This window comes from Bubalus kerabau, chromosome 2, assembly GCF_029407905.1.
Source record: "Bubalus kerabau isolate K-KA32 ecotype Philippines breed swamp buffalo chromosome 2, PCC_UOA_SB_1v2, whole genome shotgun sequence".
In the NCBI taxonomy this organism is placed as follows: Eukaryota; Metazoa; Chordata; class Mammalia; order Artiodactyla; family Bovidae; genus Bubalus; species Bubalus kerabau.
In genome coordinates, this window is record NC_073625.1 from 113519445 (window position 1) to 113538670 (window position 19226).

The 19226-nt window shown below is 41.3% G+C and overlaps 2 protein-coding genes across 3 annotated transcripts in view; one reads left to right on the forward strand and one right to left on the reverse strand.

Annotated features, from left to right (window-relative positions):
• The window catches only part of HSPBAP1 (HSPB1 associated protein 1), a 56877-nt gene extending 50034 nt beyond the window's left edge, over window positions 1–6843 (reverse strand). Inside the window, exon 1 of one of the 2 annotated variants that reach the window (XM_055568393.1) lies at window positions 5944–6843. Coding sequence is in view for 1 of the 2 variants with exons in the window: in XM_055568392.1 (XP_055424367.1) it covers window positions 5656–5719 (64 nt within the window). In the remaining variant the exon portion in view is untranslated. Of the gene's footprint in view, window positions 1–5655; window positions 5856–5943 lie in introns of those variants that run through there. The other variant, XM_055568392.1, reaches the window with a different exon arrangement.
• Window positions 6844–6937: 94 nt separating this feature from the next.
• The window catches only part of SLC49A4 (solute carrier family 49 member 4), a 101103-nt gene continuing 88814 nt past the window's right edge, over window positions 6938–19226 (forward strand). The window contains exons 1-2 of the mRNA XM_055568394.1: window positions 6938–7601; window positions 18168–18261. Coding sequence (XP_055424369.1) covers window positions 7262–7601; window positions 18168–18261 — 434 coding nt within the window. The 5' untranslated portion in view covers window positions 6938–7261. The remainder of the gene's footprint in view (window positions 7602–18167; window positions 18262–19226) is intronic.

Genomic DNA, 19226 nt, shown 5'->3' on the forward strand with positions numbered 1-19226 from the left:
TTCAAATTCAAAATACCGCAATTTTTAATTTCACTGAAACACTTCAACCAATGTATGATCTTAGAAGTAACATCTAACATTCAGCACTTGAGTCGATTGTTAACAATAAGTAGTTTCATGTTTGTTTAAATCCATTTCTTAAACAGCAGTTTTAGGTTTAAAACAAAATTAGAAGGAAGGTACACAAAGTTCCCATATATATGCCCCTCCCTTTATCAGCAATACTCACCAGAAGGGTACATTTTTCATCAAAGATGAACCTAAACTGGCACATCGTAATCACCCAATGTCCACGGTGTATCTTAGGGTTTACTCTTGGTGTTGTGTAGTCTATGGATTTGAACAACGGAAGTATAATGACATATATCTACTACTATAATATCATAGTAAGTATTTTCACTGTCCCACAAATCCTCTGTGCTCTGCTTATTCATGTTTGTTTTAATAATTTCCAAGCTGTTACTTCAAACAACAAATATCACATCCTTGTGGTATGTATATATACAATGAAATTTTATTCCGTCATAAAAAAAGAGAAATTTTACTATTTGCAACAACATGGATGGATCTAGTGGGTATTATTCCAAATCAGACAGAAAAAAGACAAATACCATATGATGTCACTTAATGTGGACTCTGAAAAAACAAACAAGCACACAAAACAATAACAAACTCACAGACACATTGCACAAACAGGAAGGAAGGTGTGGGTGGGGGAAAAAGGTAAAGGAGACATTAAGAGGTACACACCTTCAGTTATACAATAAACAAGCTATGATGAAGACATAATACACAGCATAAAGAATATGGTCAATAATACTGTAATAACTTTGTATGGGGCAGATGGTTACTAGACTTACTGTGATCATTTCATTATGTATGCAAATATCAAATCACCATGTAATATACCTGAAAATAATATATTGTAAATCAACCACAATCTTGAAAGTAAACCATTACTTCCATATAGAGCTTAGTACAGTGCTTGACATAAACTAACACCAAAGAAATGTTTTGTAAAATCAGAGCTCATTTTTAAGTGTATAAAACTTTATTAAAATTAACCATTTGTTTTCTCCACTTCTGTATAATGAACTATTGAGCAAACTCACAAGCACTCTCAAAACAAAGGGATCAATCAGTTCCAGGATTTCATGCTCACTTCTATTGTTCCCTCTCCAGCACCCAAACACACTATTCGCCACCAAGGAACTCCTAATCGCCCTCGCCTCTACAGCAACTTGACAAAGTTTCTTCACTGTCAAATCCCCAATATCTCTCTCCACTCCCTCACTCAGTGTGGTGCCTTACCCTGTTTTTCTGAGAAAACTGAAACCTATGATTTTCTTCTTCACTTCAATGTTCTGGTTCACCCTGCTCCTCTCAGGTCTCCAAGGACATAATCGTCCTTGTCACCTGTCTGCCCTACCACGTTCCACTCCAAGTAGAACCAGTCTGATTCCTCACTTTCTTTCCCACTCTCTGCTCCCTATGTGCCTTGGGCTTTTTTCCACTCACTTTTACTCCTGGCCTCCTCACCAGAAATGACTTCTTTCACTCATTTCTATATTCACACTACAGCTGTCCCTCAGTATGTGAGGGGGATTGGTTCCAGGAACCCTGAGGATTCTAAAATTCTTAGGTGCTCAAGTCTTCTAAGAGTGGGCCTGTGGCACCCAAGGCTGCGTGCAGAGTGAGGACTGTATAACAAACCTTCAAGTTATGCACAGAAGCACAGACCAATACAACTCGTATTCATTCTCCTCTTACCCCCAAAGCATGTAACGTGCCTCCTGTGGTGTGAATATGCATTATCCTTCAAGTCTTTTTATCTGTGTTCTTCCCCCCAAATTATATTTATAGGCTATTTTAGGGCAGGAACTGTCTTCAGTCTCACCAGATGAAAGAGTCTCCCCAGATGGAAGAGTCTCCCATTTACAGTGACATTCAAATATTTTTTGATAATGGAGTGGTAGTAAGTTTGCTCAAAAACTAACTTTTCTATGACCCCCCACAATACTTGTTACTATACTAAACATAGTGAACCTTTCACATGCATTTATTGAATGTCTGTATTTTTCTTACCCTTTATTCACACAAGCCTTATCTAACTGAAAGCAAAGTCTTGTCTTTCAGGAGGATTCTGCCCATTTACTTGTAATGGTAATAGGCAGTCACCCCAAAGTGGTGTTTTCTGGGGAAGATGACAGTTTAAAAATAGGGTTGAAAGCTCCACAGACGGGATTCAGAGAATCGATCCTTTAATACAAATATTTGAAGTCACCTGCAAAAATGCGTACATGTGCTACATTTTTCAGGGGAGCAAATCCATACTTTAATCAGATTTATTTCCCTCCTTAGGACTTCAAGATTAAGAATGACAAGTTTCCTCAAATCGTTAAATATGGAATCACCAGATAGCCCAACGATTCCACTCAGATATACGCCCAAGAGAAACGGAAAACATATGTTCACACAGAATCTTGTAAACAAATGTTCATAGCAGCATTATTCATAGAAGCCCCAAAGTGTAAACAAAACAATGCCCACTGATGAATGGATATGCAAAGTGCAGCATATCCATACTACAGAACAGTGTTCAGCCACAGCAAGTAATGAAGTACTGACACATGCTACAACACAGATGAACCTTGAAAACATGCTGTGTGAAAGAAGCCAGACACAAAAAGACGCCTGTTGTATGATTCCAAGTTTATATGAAATTCCCAGCATAGGCAAATCCACAGAGCCAGAGTACATTAGTGACTGCCAGGGAATGGAGAGAGGGTGCATAGGGAGTGACTGCCAATGGGAACTACGTTTCTTTTTGGTATGATGAAAACGTTCTGGAATTCCATTAGTGATGGCCGCACAACTTTGTGAACATACTGACAAACTTTAGAAGGGTGAATTTGTGGTATTTGAATAAACAATAAAAACTTCCTCCTCCCCAGCAACATGCTTGACATCTTTCACGTCATCATTCTAAACCTAAACTCTAAGCATGCACACTAAAACTCAACAGTGCTCCCAACCACCTCCTTTTACTTCAGGTTCCTAATTTACATGTAGTTATTCAGGCTAGAAAATTTCAGAGACATCTCCAATCTCTTTTCTCCAATCTCTTTGAACATCAGTCACCAATGCTAGCACTTTTTTTTTCCCCAACAAAGAACTACATATTGTTGAATATGTAATTCCTGTCAGACATTTATGCTAGATGATCTATAAGTATCTTTAATTTTCACAACAGTTATGCATTTTACAGAGGAGAATGCTGTGGCTAAGGAGATTTAAGTACCTTTCCTTCAGTGTTTCTACCTCCAATCTATCCTCCATTCTTTAGCTGCAGTGATCTTCCTTAAAGCCGTGATCCCCTACCTAAAGCTCCTTAAAAGCTTCTGTCACAAAGCCCAGAGTCCCTAATTTGGCATAAGGTGCCTTCAGGATCTCTGTCTCTTAACATTTCTTACACCAACTTTGAGTTCCTGGACTCTGAGTTGCTCTTTCTCCTTCTGCCTCTGGGCTTGCCTCGGGATTCCCTTACTCATTCACTCAACAAATAGGTATTACGATCCCATTAGGAGCCTGACATTGTAGAGATTCCCTGGTGGCTCAGAGGGTAAAGTGTCTGCCTCTAATGCAGGAGACCCAAGTTCAATCCCCAGGTCAGGAAGCTGTCTTGGAAAGGAAATGGCAACCCACTCCTGTATTCTTTCCTGGAGAATTCTATGGACGGAGGAGCCTGGGGCCACAAAGAGTCGGACACAACTGAGTGACTTCACTTTCTTTTCACTTTCAGGAGCCTGACATTGTATTGCTACTTGGGCAACATTGTGAATAAAACAGATATATGTACTGCCCTCAAGGTGCTTAAGGTCTAAGGGAAGACACAGTAATAAACAAGTAGTTACAGATTGTGCTAAGTTCAGGAAGCAGGATGCTATATTACAGAACAGAAACATGCTTAGGAATCAGGGGAAAACTACAATGACTGTTTTAGGTGGGTTAATATGGTAAGGTTTCAGGTGGTGGCATACCTTAAAATATGAAGACTAAGAAGCCAGTTATATGAAAAGCAGGTAAGAGCAGAAGAGGTGACAAATGACAAGAGGTGCTCCTAGAGACATCAGCAGAGCCCAGATCAAAGATTTTTGTAGGTCATGGTTAGGAGTTTGGATTTTAATCTAAGTTCTTACTGCAATGGATTTCATTGAAGACTTTTAAGTAAGACAGTGTCACTTTTGCCACCGAATAGAGAAGGGATTGGAGGGGCACAAGAGGAGAAATGGGGACACATGGGCTGAAGATACAGTAGTGGTTTAGGTGAGAATTGTGGATGATTTGGACAACTGTGTGATAGTGAAGAAGGAAAAGAGCAGATCAGATGCAGAGCTGGCCTGACTTGCTAAGTCATCAGCTCAGAGTGATGAAGAGATGAAAAGAGGATATACAGAGTTGGAGAATCCTCATTGATAAAAGAAAACAAGGTTACTACAAGAACAGAGGATCACAAGGTCTCAGGCTCATGCTGAGTGAATACTCAAGAGGTTGACTATTTTCATTTTATAACATCACATCAACTTGCCCAGGGCTTTTCACAGCAAAGTTCAGCAATATAGGTGCAAGTGCAGAGGGCAAAAGTTTGGGTTCATCCGGAATATAGGTTTTGTCAGAGGAGTAAAAGGCAAGCAAGGACAAGGGAAAAGTGTATTTTCAAGAGAAAGATCAGAATAATAAACTATGACATGCACTCTAAACTAGATAAGGGGATACAGATAGAAAATGTAACAAAGGACTGAAGGTACAGATGAAGCTCAGGAATTGTCTCTTTGGGGTACATAAACAAGGGAGTTATAAAGGCAGGAGATTGTGGTCAGATAGTAAGGAGTTGTAATTTGCTGCTTCTGCTTGCAGTGGTCATCTCTTCCTCTAGACAAACATGACTATTTGATCACCAATCATATCCATCTTATGCTTTTCTGCTCCCTGTCTTCCCACGACTCACACCACCCCCCACCCCAGCATAACCACCTAAGTTTGTCACTATTTCATCAAATCATAAAGGCCCACCTCAAACTATTCCCTCCTTGAAGTATTTATCTTTCTCCCACTGGCATCTCTCCTGATGACAATCCTCACTCAGTATGCACTACCGACAGTATTCATTTTACCAAGCATTAGTCACTCTTGCCCTTCCAGACCCCTCTACTCAACAGGGAAAGGGCATTGTTATATACAGTCAAAGGTCTCTGGATCCCGTGGCAGTACCCAGAACAGTGCCAGGCATGGAGCAATCATTCAATAAATCCTAATAGGGATCTCAGGCTCACATTCGTTCTCTAAAGCAGGATTCCACTGAAATCATAATCCTGTTCACAAAAGTCCAAGATAACTCCATGTGTCTCAAGTGTGGTTCAATCCACTGTAACATTCACAACACCCTCATGGGTGAAACAACACTTGTAGGATGGAGGGAAACTGGAACAGTCGATCTAAAAGCTGGGTGCCACAATTTGAACAAAATCACGTTTATTAGAAAACAAATACTTTTACTCATAGTTTACTGCTAGGCCGTAGAGACAAACGGTCATATGAGAGGTGCCAAGAAGACAGAGGGTTACAACCTCTTGGTCTGACCCGCCTAGTACCTACCTTCCTCCTCTCCACCTCCAGATGCAGAGTCCGCATTAGTGATCGCCCCGGGGCTTGCTGCCATGGCAAGCACTACGCGGGCTCAGCCCAAACCAAAAGAGAAACGGAGCGGGTGCCGGTCTGAGAGAGACCAAAACTCTGGCGGTGAAGCGGTTGCTACCGGGCTCTTCCGGAAGCTGCAAGAGCGTGGACGTCACGTGACGGGGAATGGGCGGGGCTACGCAGGTTTGTTTTGATTCAGGGGCGCTTGATATGTATGCACGTGGTCTCGGTTGTGGCCCTTCTTACCTTCTTCAAACGGTTGTCTTCTTTTACTGAAGACGTTTCTTGGCCTCGCTTCTGCTTCTCCTCGTTTCCTAGTCAGGTCCTTCGTTTTCGCCTTGGCACTTTCCTCCTCCCAACGGTATTGGAGTTTTAGGGGATGGTTTGGTTTTTTGTGGCGCTCAAGGCAGTGGAAGGTGGCTCTGCGTTTGCTTATTGTGCAGCCACTCTTAACAGCCTTAGATAAGAGAGTTCACGCTTCTCTTCCCCGTCTCTTCCCCATCTCTCTTGCCCACTGGCAGCAACAAGACTCCACCTGGTTTTCGGGGCTGCCGGGAATGTGAGCCTCAGGCTAACGTGCTTTAATTGCGTTCCTTGTGACTCATTTCCAACCCTGAACAAGCAGTATCGCGACTTAGATTTTCAGGACACTAACCGACAGCTGTCAGACCTTTGGATTTGTATATCAAAATAAATGCAACTGTTGGCTGCTTGATCAAGAGATCGACAACTTCCCGTCTTCTCGTTTACTCTAGTCAAAATCATAATAACTGGAGATAGATCTAGGATGCTCATTTGGGGGCAAAAATCTTTCAGGTTTAATAAATATATCTTTATTGCTCTCCTAATAATGACAGGCAAAAGAGTAGAAAGAGATCTATATCTTCTATATATGAACTAAATTGATTCGTTTATAATTTCCTCGTTGGTATGTAAAGCACTAAAAAATGATTAAATAAGACAGTATTTACTGTACATAAAAAACAATTTTCATGCGGCAATCCTTCCTACTACGCGTCAGTCTTATTCTATCTCCCGCTCTAAATTCTGAAGTTATAAATCCTTCAGAATTGAGAATTAACCCAATATAGAAACAAGCATTAGCTTAAGTGACCGGAGATCTTCGAGTTGTTTACTGGGCACATGACGTAAACTTGGACACTTCCTCCAACAATCCAGGTTCCTCGCCTAACCTCCTTTATTACAGCCTGTCCGGGAGTTCCCTTTTCCCCAGGCTCAGCGGCGCTCCTCTCGGTCGTTCCAGCTCCTCCCGGTCCGCGCTCTGGAACCCCGCCTCCACTCCGTCTCTCGCCCTGGTTGCCTCTTCATCCCGGGAAGACAGAGCACCTCGGGTCCCGCACCCTAGCCCCCTCCTCTCCGGTCTCTCCTGCCCCTCCTCCCCGCCCGCGGCCGGCTAGCGCGGCGCAGGCGCAGCAACGCGGCCGGCAGGCCTAGGGCGACCAAAGCAACCTCGGCCTCGGCTTAGCCCGGCAGTATCCGCGCGGGGCTGGTCGGCGGCACTCAGGACCTTGCGGGGCGCTGGCCCCGCGGGCCGCGCGTCGAGATGGGCTCGGGCTGGAGCAGCGAGGAGGAACGGCAGCCGCTGCTAGGGCCGGGGCTCGGGCCTGCGCCGGGGGCTGCTTGGAGAAGCCGGGAGGCGGCGGCGGCACTGCCCGCGGCAGCCCCGAGTCCCGGGCGCGTGTATGGGCGCCGCTGGTTGGTGCTCCTGCTCTTTTCGCTGCTGGGGTTCGCGCAGGGCCTGGTCTGGAACACATGGGGCCCCATCCAGAACTCGGCGCGCCAGGCCTACGGCTTCTCCAGCTGGGACATCGCTCTCCTCGTGCTGTGGGGGCCCATCGGCTTCCTGCCCTGCTTCGCGTTCATGTGGCTTCTGGACAAGAGAGGTGAGGGGGTCCCGGGAGCCCCGGCCGGTGATGTTACTCCTGGGGGAGCCGCCTCCCTCGTCTTCGTCTTAGAGGTTGTATGAGGTTGATCGAGTATTGCTGGCATCCCATGCCTGACTAGGAACCCTCCGTCCCCAAAGCGACAAATAAGGGAAGATTTCTTTGCAGATACTGTTTTGTTTTAAAATCAAGGCCCATTATACAACAGCAGGGATTAGGCGAGCTTTGGATGTTCAAGTTTCTGCATGTGTGGATATAAGAGCATCCCATGCACATGCTTTGTGTGTTTTCTACATCTGACAAAAATGACTGATGCTTTGACTTCAAAGGGGTTTGGGGGTGTTGAGGGTGACAGGTCAGAAAATAGAATGATGATGCCCAGATACAAGGAAGTAATGAGTTGGCTTTCCGTAATAGATGACTCCAGCCCAGAAAGAGCTGTTGGGGAACTCAGGACCTGACGCTTTGGTTTCTGGAAAAGGGTGCACAGCAGCTTTAAAGTGTGTGTATGTGACCAGCTGCAAGTGTCAGCTGAGATTTTTAACTCTCAGATAAAGCTTACAGATGAATGAAGACTCTCTTTTCATAGAGAATACTCTGGACAAACATCTCACTTTCCCACTTGCCAGTTTGATTCTGTGAGGAGAAAAATGGTCATAGGGTTGAATGTTAAGACGTCGAACTATACCACACAAGTATGGATAAATGATTCATGGCCAATGTGATGTACCTGCTAAAAAGTAGAGGACAATTTTAGGCACAGAAGTGTAGTATCTAAAAGAAGAGAAATAATTTGACATGCTTCTAATGTTCAGTTCTGGGCATTAATTTTTGAAAGGCCATTGGCAAAGTGGACTCCTTTAAAAGTTGTGTAACAAGAATGTAAAGGGTATAAAAATCATAATGTGTCAAATGAAAGGAATTGGGTGTGTCAAGCTTCAAAAACAAACTTGAGGCAGGATATAAATATGTGTTAAATGAGGAATTAGACTTAATGTGCCTAGTTCTAGAAGGAAGAACTAAACTGAGTGAAGTTACAAGAAGCTGTAACCCAAAGGGATACAGGAAAGAACCTTCTAACAATGAAAGTATCCAGCCCTGGAAAGTGGGGAACTTCCAGGTAGAGATATGTGCTAGTTGCCGAGAAAGTTTCTTGTACTGAATGGGGTTTTTCTTTTGTTTGGATTTATTTGTTTTAAACTACATTAGACTTTATTTGGATTTTACTAGTTTTTCCACGAATGTCTCTCTCTTTTTTTGCCCTGTTCTAAGATTCAGTCGAGGGTCCCTAATTACATTTAGTTGTTATTTCTTGTTAATCTCCTTCAATCTGTGACAATTCCTCTGTCATTCTTTACCAGGTTAGATAACTTAAGGGGAAATACTATTTTATTGTTTCTTTTAACTTTTTATCAGGAGCATTTGTCAATATTATTCCATAAATTTAGCCAACTATATTTTTAAGGTAGAAAAATGCTAATTTTTGTCCTTTTTATTATAATTATATTCACTATATATATATGATAATTACATATATATATATATATATATAAAATTACATCTACTATTCTTGGCCAGATAAATTAGGGACTACCTATTTTCTTTAAAGGGATTCCCCATTGCAGGGAATCCACCTGCAATGCAGGAGATGCAGGTTCGATTCATGGCTCGGGAAATCCCTTGGAATAGGAAATGGGAACCCACCCTAGTATTCTTGCCTGGAAAATTCCATGGGCAGAAAAGCCTAGCAGGCTACAGTCCTTGGGGTCTCAAAGAATCAGACATGACTGAGCACACACACACATTCTCTTTATAAAATAAGTTACTTTAGGAGTTCTTTCAGCGTTTCTATGACTATATGGTGAATTCTATTTTATGTTTTCTGTTGGCTAGAGCAACAAAAAAGAAATTTTAAATTCCCTTGCTTTTCAGTAGAAAAAAGCCAGTTCTGCTTTCATACATTGGCTGTCCTACTGCACAAGTCCTATTTGCATACATAGAAGTGAGTTCCTGGCATCCCTGGGTATCTTTCTCCCCAGAGGGTAGGTAGTTGTCTGGTCTTGTGGTCATGGGTCCCACCCAACTTAGTAGAAGACCAGTTATCTTCCTGAAATTGGTTTTGTACTCTCACTTTTCATTTTCCAGCAAGGAGATAAAAAGGGACCACCTACCTAGTGAGATAATGAAAGAGCCAGAAGTGGGTGTGTGCCCGGGAAGCCAATGAAGAAAATCTCAAGAAGGAGATAGCACCCAAATGTGTGCTGAACTCAAGGGACATAGCCCTCATGGAGCCTACATTCTAATGAGGAGATCCAGGCACCAAAGGACAGTAAAACTAAATGCTTAGAGTGTCAGATGGTGATGAATGTTTTAGAGAAAAATGGAAGTCAGGCAGGAGAGAAAGGGGATGTGACTGGGTGATACTTTCTCTAGACTGTCAGGGAAGGCCTTACTGATCATGTGTGTGTGAGCAGAGACCTGAGGGAAAAAGGAAACACACCTTGGCAATTCTGGACAAGACTCTTTGGGACAAAGACAAAGGTCATAAACTTGTTAGGCATATCTGAAAAAGATACATAGCAGAGAAATAAATTGTAGAAGGATTGTTGGGCAGCTCAGAGGGCCTACTTTAAGTGACTAGGCATTAATTTCAAATGAGTTGAGTTGTAGCTGAGTTGAGCCTTAAGGCCACTGTAAGGATGCTGGTCGTGAAGATGTGAGGAGGGTTCACTCTACTGGAAGGTTTGAGCAGAAGGGTAAAATGATGACTCTGTTAATATCTTGAGAACAAGAGCCACAGCAGGGAGACTAGTTGTAAGGGTAATGGACCAACTTAGATGGGGCTGATGATGACTTCCAACTGGGGTGAAAGTAGTGAAGGATTTGAGAAGTGGTTGGATTCTAGATACCTGTTGAAAGTAGACTTACCAGGATAGGCAGAGGTGAAGTATGAGGAAACTGGAGGATTCTAAGATCTTTCTCAACTTTTTTTAGCATTAGTAATTGGGAGAATCAAGCTGCAGTTTACTGAGATGTAGAAGATTCTGGGAGGAGCATTTTGGGGGTAGACCATGAATCTGGCCTGCAGATCAAGAATTTGAAATGCCTATTTGATATAGGATAGGCTAAGTTGAAGAACTGATGCTTTTGAACTGTGGTGTTGGAGAAGACTCTTGAGAGTCCCTTGGACTGCAAGGAGATCCAACCAGTCCATCCTAAAGGAGATCAGTCCTGAATATTCATTGGAAGGACTGATGTTGAAGCTGAAACTCCAATACTTTGGCCACCTGATATGAAGAGCTGACTCACTGGAAAAGATCCTGATGCTGGGAAAGATTGAGGGCAGGAGGAGAAGGGGACGACAGATGATGAGATGGTTGGATGGCATCACTGACTCGGTGGACATGAATTTGAGTAAGCTCTGGGAGTTGGTGATGGACAGGGAGGCCTGGCGTGCTGCAGTCCATGGGGTCGCAAAGAGTCGGACATGACTGAGTGACTGAACTGAACGGACCTGAAACTGTCAGTTTATTGCCTGAGCAATAAATTTGTGTTTTGTCAACCTGTAATGGTATTTAGTCAGGGAAGGCAATGGCACCCCACTCCAGTACTCTTGCCTGGAATATCCCATGGACGGAGGAACCTGGTAGGCTGCAGTCCATAGGATCGCTAAGAGTCTGACACGACTGAGCGACTTCACTTTCATGCATTGGAGAAGGAAATGGCAACCCACTCCAGTGTTCTTGCCTGGAGAATCCCAGGGATGGGGGAGCCTGGTGGGCTGCCGTCTATGGGGTTGCACAGAGTCAGACATGACTGAAGCACTTAGCAGCAGCAGCAGCAGCAGCAATGGTATTTAGAGTCTTGGAGCTGAGTGAGGTCACCTGTGGAAAGGGATGTTGCTTCAGAAGAAGACAACCCAGGGGCATTCCAACATTTAGAGCTTGGAGAGAGAAGGAAGAACCAGCTAGTGAGGACTGAGAGTAGAGCCTTAGATTTAGCAACATGGAGATCTTTGGTGTCTTTTAAAAGAATAGTGTCATTAGGGTGGTGGGGGTAAGTTCAAGAGTATAGACATTTATGTTAAACACACTGTAAAGGGCAGCAGAGAAATGAAGGAGTAGCCAGGGGGAAATATGACTACTTAGAAGATATGACTACTTTAAAGATAAGAGATATTAAAGCATTTCTCTGGAATACAGTGTCCTAATGGGTCCAGAAAAAAGGGAGAAATTGACAATGCTAGAGGGAGGGGAAGGAACTGCTGTAGCCATATCCTTGGGTAAGCAAAATGGGATGCAGTCCTCAAGAGCACAAGTAGATAGGTTGGCCTTAGAAAGAAGTATTGACAGCTAATTCTTCAATAGTAATGGAAGAAATGATAAGATCGTATAGATTACAGATGCAGATGGTGGGTGCTAGGAGCTTGTGGGAATTACCTTTGTTTATAGTTCTCAGAAAATAAGAAACAATATTGCCACCTGAGAGTGAGGCTAGGAGAACAATTCTTGGAAAATTGAAGAGATGTGATAAATTGTAATACTGTTTCCTAGGAAAGGAGAGAATACGCAGACTAGGAAATTGCAGTAGGATTGTTGGACAGCTCAGAGGGACTGCTTTAAGTGACTGGGCATTGATTTCAGGCATGACCAGTTAGCGTGGCTGTGTGTCTCCCTCCAGCCTGTTCTGTTGGGCAAGCACAGGCATGGGCAGAGTTGGCAAAGAGAGAGATCACCAGAGGTGCAGTTTGCCAAATGTGTACGACTAACAAAGTGCAGGCAAAGAGTAGAGGATTATGTAGAGAGTGATATAACAATGGAGCACGGAATCTACACTAGGTAAAGGAGAAAAAGAAACACATAAGATGGATGAGAAAAAGTAGTAGGCTCCAAAATTGTTATTCCCAATGGATGAAGAATTTAGATTACTGGAAGGAATGAGTGGGAAGGAGAGAAGGTCATGGTTGAAGAATGGGATGCTTGAAATTGGGATTGTGTTGTGGATGCAGTTATGGTAAAGATAAGGTTGGAGTTTAACCAAAAGAGTGGACAACCAAGGTAGGGTAGACGACATGATTGTGGAATAAGAAGTCAGGGGACTGAGAGGCCTGGGTATTGAAAAGGTCATCTCTTGCATTGAAATCACCAGATTTGTGAAAGATATAATGTCCTCAGAGGTATTAATGAGCCAAAACAGGTTTAAGCCTGGAGGGTGAATGATGTGGAGGCAGGTATGTGGTGGTCTGTAGACAGTCACAGCTGGGAGTGGTGAGCATGACAACCAGAATTGGGTCAATGGCTCTTCTGGCTATGATGGAGTAACAGGAACTGGATTTATTCTTCCATCTTAAACTACTGAAAGCAGAAAACAAAATCAAGGTATATGAAACAGTGGTTTTCAGACATTGGACAATAGGTAGAGCAGAACAGTGATCCTTACAATTGCTTCACCCAAAGATGTGGAGTTCAAACAGAGCCCCACAGTTTTCCTAAGTCGAGGAGACAGCTGAGATGTATAAGAGGCCACCACAGCCAGAATTCTTAGGGAAGAATACCAGAGAGGAAAAGAGTTCACAGAGACAGTTCTTGATTTGTAGGGAGTTCTTCTTGGGTCTTCAGCTGAGCACTGACTAGCAGTTTACACATGAAGAAACTACTCAAGTCTGAGAAAAGGACCAGAAAGGAGCAGGCAGAACAATTCTCACAGTTCATGCGAGTCTGGGAATAGTTCCCATCCCAACAGCCAAAGTGGGAAAACCTCATAATACATAGGAGGTTGGATTGAATGATCAGAAGGGTGCTGCCTCAGCAGTAATGACTAACAAGCTCTAGACTAAAGGCTGCCCTGGTTCCACCTAATAAAACTTAAAAGTACTCCTTGAAAAGATCAAAAGTAACTATATCCCAAAACATGGTTCAAAAATGCTTACAGGAGTTGAAAAAAAATCTATCACCCAACAGGTTAAAATTCAGAATGCCTGACATCCAAATCAAAAGTTACCAAGCATGCAAAGAAACAGGAAAATATAACATTTCAAAAGGAGAAAAAGCAATCGGTAGAACAGACCAAGAAATGGCACGGGTGCTAAAATTAATAGACAGGGACATCAAAGCAGCTACTATAAATAGATATACTACATGTGTTCAAGAAGATAGACAAAAGCATGTTAAGGAGAGACACAGAAAACATAAAAAAGACAAACGTTAAACTTCTGGAGATGAGGATGTAATCTGTGTCTGAAACCAGAAAAAACACGCTAGATAGGCTTTTACAGCAGATTAAACATTATAGAAGAAAAGATTAGCAAACTTTAAGATGGAGTGATAAGTACTATCTAAAGTAGAACACAAATGAAAAAAGTGATTTAAAAAACACCACAAGTATCAGTGAGCAGTACAGTTTTAAGTGGCCTAATACATGTATAATTAGAGTCTCAGATGAAAAGAGATTGCCAACATCCACTGGATCATTGAAAAAGCAAGAGAGTTCCAGAAAAACATCTATTTCTGCTTTATTGACTGTGCCAAAGCCTTTGACTGTGTGGATCACAATAAACTGTGGAAAATTCTGAAAGAGATGGAAATACCAGACCACCTGACCTGCCTCTTGAGAAACCCATATGCAGGTCAGGAAGCAACAGTTACAACTGGACATGGAACAACAGACTGGTTCCAAATAGGAAAAGGAGTACGTCATGGCTATATATTGTCACCTTGCTTATTTAACTTATATGCAGAGTACATCATGAGAAAAGCTGGGCTGGAGGAAGCACAGCTGGAATCAAGATTGCCAGGAGAAATATCAATAACCTCAGATATGCAGATGATACCACCCTTATGGCAGAAAGTGAAGAACTAAAGAGACTCTTGATGAAAGTAAAAGAGGAGAGTGAAAAACTTGGCCTAAAGCTCAACATCCAGAAAACTAAGATCATGGCATCTGGTCCCATCACTTCATGGCAAAAAGATGGGGAAACAGTGGAAACAGTGTCAGACTAATTTTTTTGGGCTCCAAAATCACTGCAGATGGTGATTGCAGCCATGAAATTAAAAGACGCTTACTCCTTGGAAGGAAAGTTATGACCAACCTAGATAGCATATTCAAAAGCAGAGACATTGCTTTGTCAACAAAGATCCGTCTAGTCAAGGCTATGGTTTTTCCTGTGGTCATGTATGGATGTGAGTTGGACTGTGAAGAAAGCTGAGCGCCAAAGAATTGATGCTTTTGAACTGTGGTGTTGGAGAAGACTCTTGAGAGTCCCTTGGACTGCAAGGAGATCTAACCAGTCTATTCTAAGGGAGATCAGTCCTGGGTGTTCATTGGAAGGACTGATGCTGAAGCTGAAACTCCAGTACTTTGGCCACCTCATGAGAAGAATTGACTCATTGGAAAAGACCCTGATGCTGGGAGGGATTGGGGGCAGGAGGAGAAGGGGACGACAGAGGATGAGATGGCTGGATGTCATCACCGACACGATGGATGTGAGTTTGAGTAAACTCTGGGAGTTGGTGATGGACAGGGAGGCCTGGTATGCTGCTATTCATGGGGTCTCAAAGAGTCAGATACGACTGAGCGACTGAACTGAACTGAACTGAAGGGAAGAGGGCATGGAGTAAGATGAAATGGGGTAGGAGGGAGAGATTGAAGAAATAATGCCAGAAGAATTTCCAAATTTGTTGATATCCTTAAATCCAGAAATATAATAATCCTAGTAGAAGAAACAGCATAAACAAAACCACACAGAACAAATTGCAGCCTGAATAAAACTACAGCAAGGCACATCATCATCATACTGCTTCAAGCAGAGAAAATCAAAGCATCAAGAGAGAAGAGACTGGGAGATTTATTTAGAGAGGAGAGAGTAACAATGATCTGGAAGTGGCTGGGGAAGCAGTGTCCTCAGGGAAGAGGTTTCAGAGGAGTAAAAAGGTGAAGATAGTGTTTATGAAAGAGCTTGATAATGTAGGGATTCCACTGATCTGCAGATTCTGAGAGCTCCAGAAGGCACAGTGGAAAGATGTTGGGAGTTCAGGCCCTGGCAGAGATGAGGTCAGATTTTAGGATGTGTGAAGCCATATTGGGATAAGGATGACCTGTGAATCTTGGGTCTTTTTTGACTAGTGTAAACAGGAAAAACAGGCACAATGTAATTAGTCCTCATAGTCTCGGAGGCAGATCCAGGTGGCGAGGCTCTGGCTGTGGGGGATAGGGACAAGTGGTCTATACCAGGAGCAATCAGAGCTTATTTTCACTCCAGCTGATGGAGCCTGAGAAGGACAGTTTTACCAGATAAAACTTATTTCCATGCATCCACTGTGTGTGTGTGTGTGTGTGTGTGGTGGAGTGGGGTTGGGTTTTTTTTTTTTGGGGCACTCAATTTTGTATCATGATATTTATGCACCGATTGTGGAGACTGTCTTCCTGTACCCAGTAGGTTCCCAGCAAAGGCACCATCATCCATTGGAAAGGGGCTTCCTGCAAAGTCTGGATGCCATATTTGAGTAGAATTTATTCTTATCAATCATGTTCAGTTTTCCAAAATTATTCCTGTACCTTTTATCAGATGGTTTTTGCACTCATATCCTAGTACTGTAATCACTTGGGATTTATTTATGTGAAGGTCCTAGATGTCTCATAAGCATATTTTTCTTGGGGAATTCATACTTCTTGCCAAAGTCAGTTGCTGTCTTTTTGAGTACATGGAACTACAGATTCCTGCCTTGTCAAAATTCAAATGAGATTAAGAAAGCAAGAAAACATTCTGTTCAAAACTGAGCATCAGTTGAGGTGGATTGGGTAATATTTGGTAACAATTAAAAATGAGAAAGCCACAAGCTGTGCCAGTAAGATTGCTTTATAGTAATCAGCTTTTCACAACTTCTTTATTCTTGAAAGTTTATATCAGCTGTTTTGTGCTAGCTTTGAGCAATAGTAATAGGAAACCTAGTTATTTGGACCCTAGGGCTATAAACAATGCCCCACTGCCCAGTTGGTGGCTATTTACCTTAATTACAAACCAAATACCAGGAAGAAATAAACATAATGTAGAATGTGAGCCTTATAGACCCAAATTGATAAAATTTTATCCACTATCTCATAAGGCACCCAGTATGACCTTATAAGAGCAACAGTTTGCAAGTTTAGGATGTTTATGACTATGAATGTACTTTTTATTAATTATATTTTATTTCCTGTGGCTGTAATGTGGTTTTAAAATCTGCGTTGTTAGTAGAAGCAGTAAATGAGCAGTATGTATGCATTACTTGTTCCTGAGCAGCACAATTTTCTATGTTATTCCTTCTGCCAAATTATATTAATCATATTCAGATCATATGAAGCTAACTCAGTTCATGTCACAAATTATCCTCAATGTAGCGTGTGTGTGCCTGATCTGAATCTCAAGTTTATTTTCCTTGCTATGTTTAATCTGCATAATTATAGTTTTGTTGATTTTCAGTTTCCTTCAAGCAGAGAAGCCCTTTGGAAACCAAACATTTAACCATCTCCCTTCTGCCAAGAAAAGAAAACTCTGGGGGAAATAAAAGAGAGAGAAAATTTGCATTAAACAGTTTAAGTCTATTCACTGTGAAATGGTTTCAAGGGTGTTGGGTCTGGGAAAAATTGGAAGAAATGTTGCTACTTTTGCCACATACTCCAAATGAACCACCTCTGTGATGTGGCTGCTACAGAACAGTAAGGCAGCATTAATTTAGTGCTAAGAAAAGTGCAGCATTCCAACAATAAGAAGATAGAATCTTGTTATATTATTCAGCCACAGCCAGACTATTATATCTGCTTTTGGTTACTTTGTTTTTACATTTTATATTTTGTTTTGCCCTGTTATCCACATAACTGACCATTGGCACACATTTTCAAAATAGTTGATCATATTTGGGTTACAAAGGGAAGAGCTATCTGATCCACATTATCTTCTAAAACCCTAAACCATGCTTTCTCTTTTTTTTTAACAACATTATTCTATAAGTTGAAAGCCATCTGATAAATCAACAACATTAAATACTGTTGTATTAATAATCAAAGGGTTCTAATGGACTGACTCTTAAGACCCTATAACAAATTTGTCCTGATTATAATATAAAATAAGTAATTGGCCACTTGTCATTTTTTGAGAAAATTTAAAGCAATAATCTATCACGTAAAAAAAAAACCTGTGGGGGCAGTTTAGAATTTTTTAAATTAACAGCTTGCCTTTGAAAATTGGAAATTTTATATTTGAGATGTAAAACTAAAATATCTTATCTTTTAAAATTATTTTCTATATATTTTAGTGTTATATCTGAACAAAGCATTATTATCCATTCATTTCAAAAAACTGGAGCTCATAGAACTTTTTACTCAATCCTTGATGTGATCATTCAGGTTTTCTCTTAAAGTTAAAATTATTTCATATTCAGCATGTAGAGTTCTCCCTTTCCATGTTGGGAGTTATAGAGAAAAGCCATATTAGAATATAATACCAGTATGATTGAGTAAAAAAATCTTTCTTCTTAACATTGACTTACTTGAAGAGAAAATAGAAAATAATCCAGATATTTTTTCTTTTAGGTCTTCGGATAACTGTGCTTCTGACATCCTTCCTTATGGTTTTGGGAACTGGTCTAAGGTGCATACCTGTATCAGACTTAATGCTTAAAAGAAGGTAAATTATATAAATAACTTAAAACTTTTTCCCACATTTTTCTGTTATGAGTGTATTATATATGTTTGGTTATAAGCTTTTAGTAAACAGTTCTGTTTTTAAAATCAGAGGGTCATATTTATAGTAGCATTTTTTTCCCCTGACTTGGTAAATAATTGAGTATACATTTATTAGTTGTCATATGGAAGATACTGTACTAATTGTTGTGTAAATAAATAGAGAACAAGTTAATCTTCTTCATGATATCCAGGAGCTATAATAACCATGGGAATATAATAGTATAACAAAAGGAAGAATAATACATTAATAGATAATGCCATAGAAGATTTATAACATTGCCACAAGAGACTGAGAGAAGTTTTGGCTGAGGATCTCAAAAAGATTTCATAAAGAAGGTGATAAGTAAAGTAGGCATTGAAGGATAAATAGAATTTTGATAACTATAGTTAGGGGAAGGATATTCTGGGGTATAGAGGAATAACAAGAATGAAGGCACAGAGGCAGGTAAGCACAGGTTTCTTCTGGGATGGGTAGGTAGCTTCTTTTCTGTAGAGCAGCATTTCTGCACCTGGGGTATATGGATTTATTCTCAAGGGATACTGAGTATATGAAGATTTTAAAAATTTGTTTTCCTTTCAGTTATAATATTAAAAGATGTTTTAACCAATAATAACCTGTAATTAAAAAAAACATTTTTATTGACCAGGATGTCAGTTTCCTAGTGTTTATCAAACTGGGATCCTTGGATTTGACCTTAAGAGCCATTGAGGAAATTTTCCCCATTAACAAGGAGCCATAAATGACTGATGTTTGAGAGACAGTGGTATACAGAATAAAGCATAAGAAAGCAGTCTGTAGAGATGGAGTTTAGAAAAGGGTATCCTGATTATGCATGATATTGATGCCATCCCTTAGAACCATAATCCCTCACTGGACAGTTGGGAGCCACTTAGGTTCTTAATCTG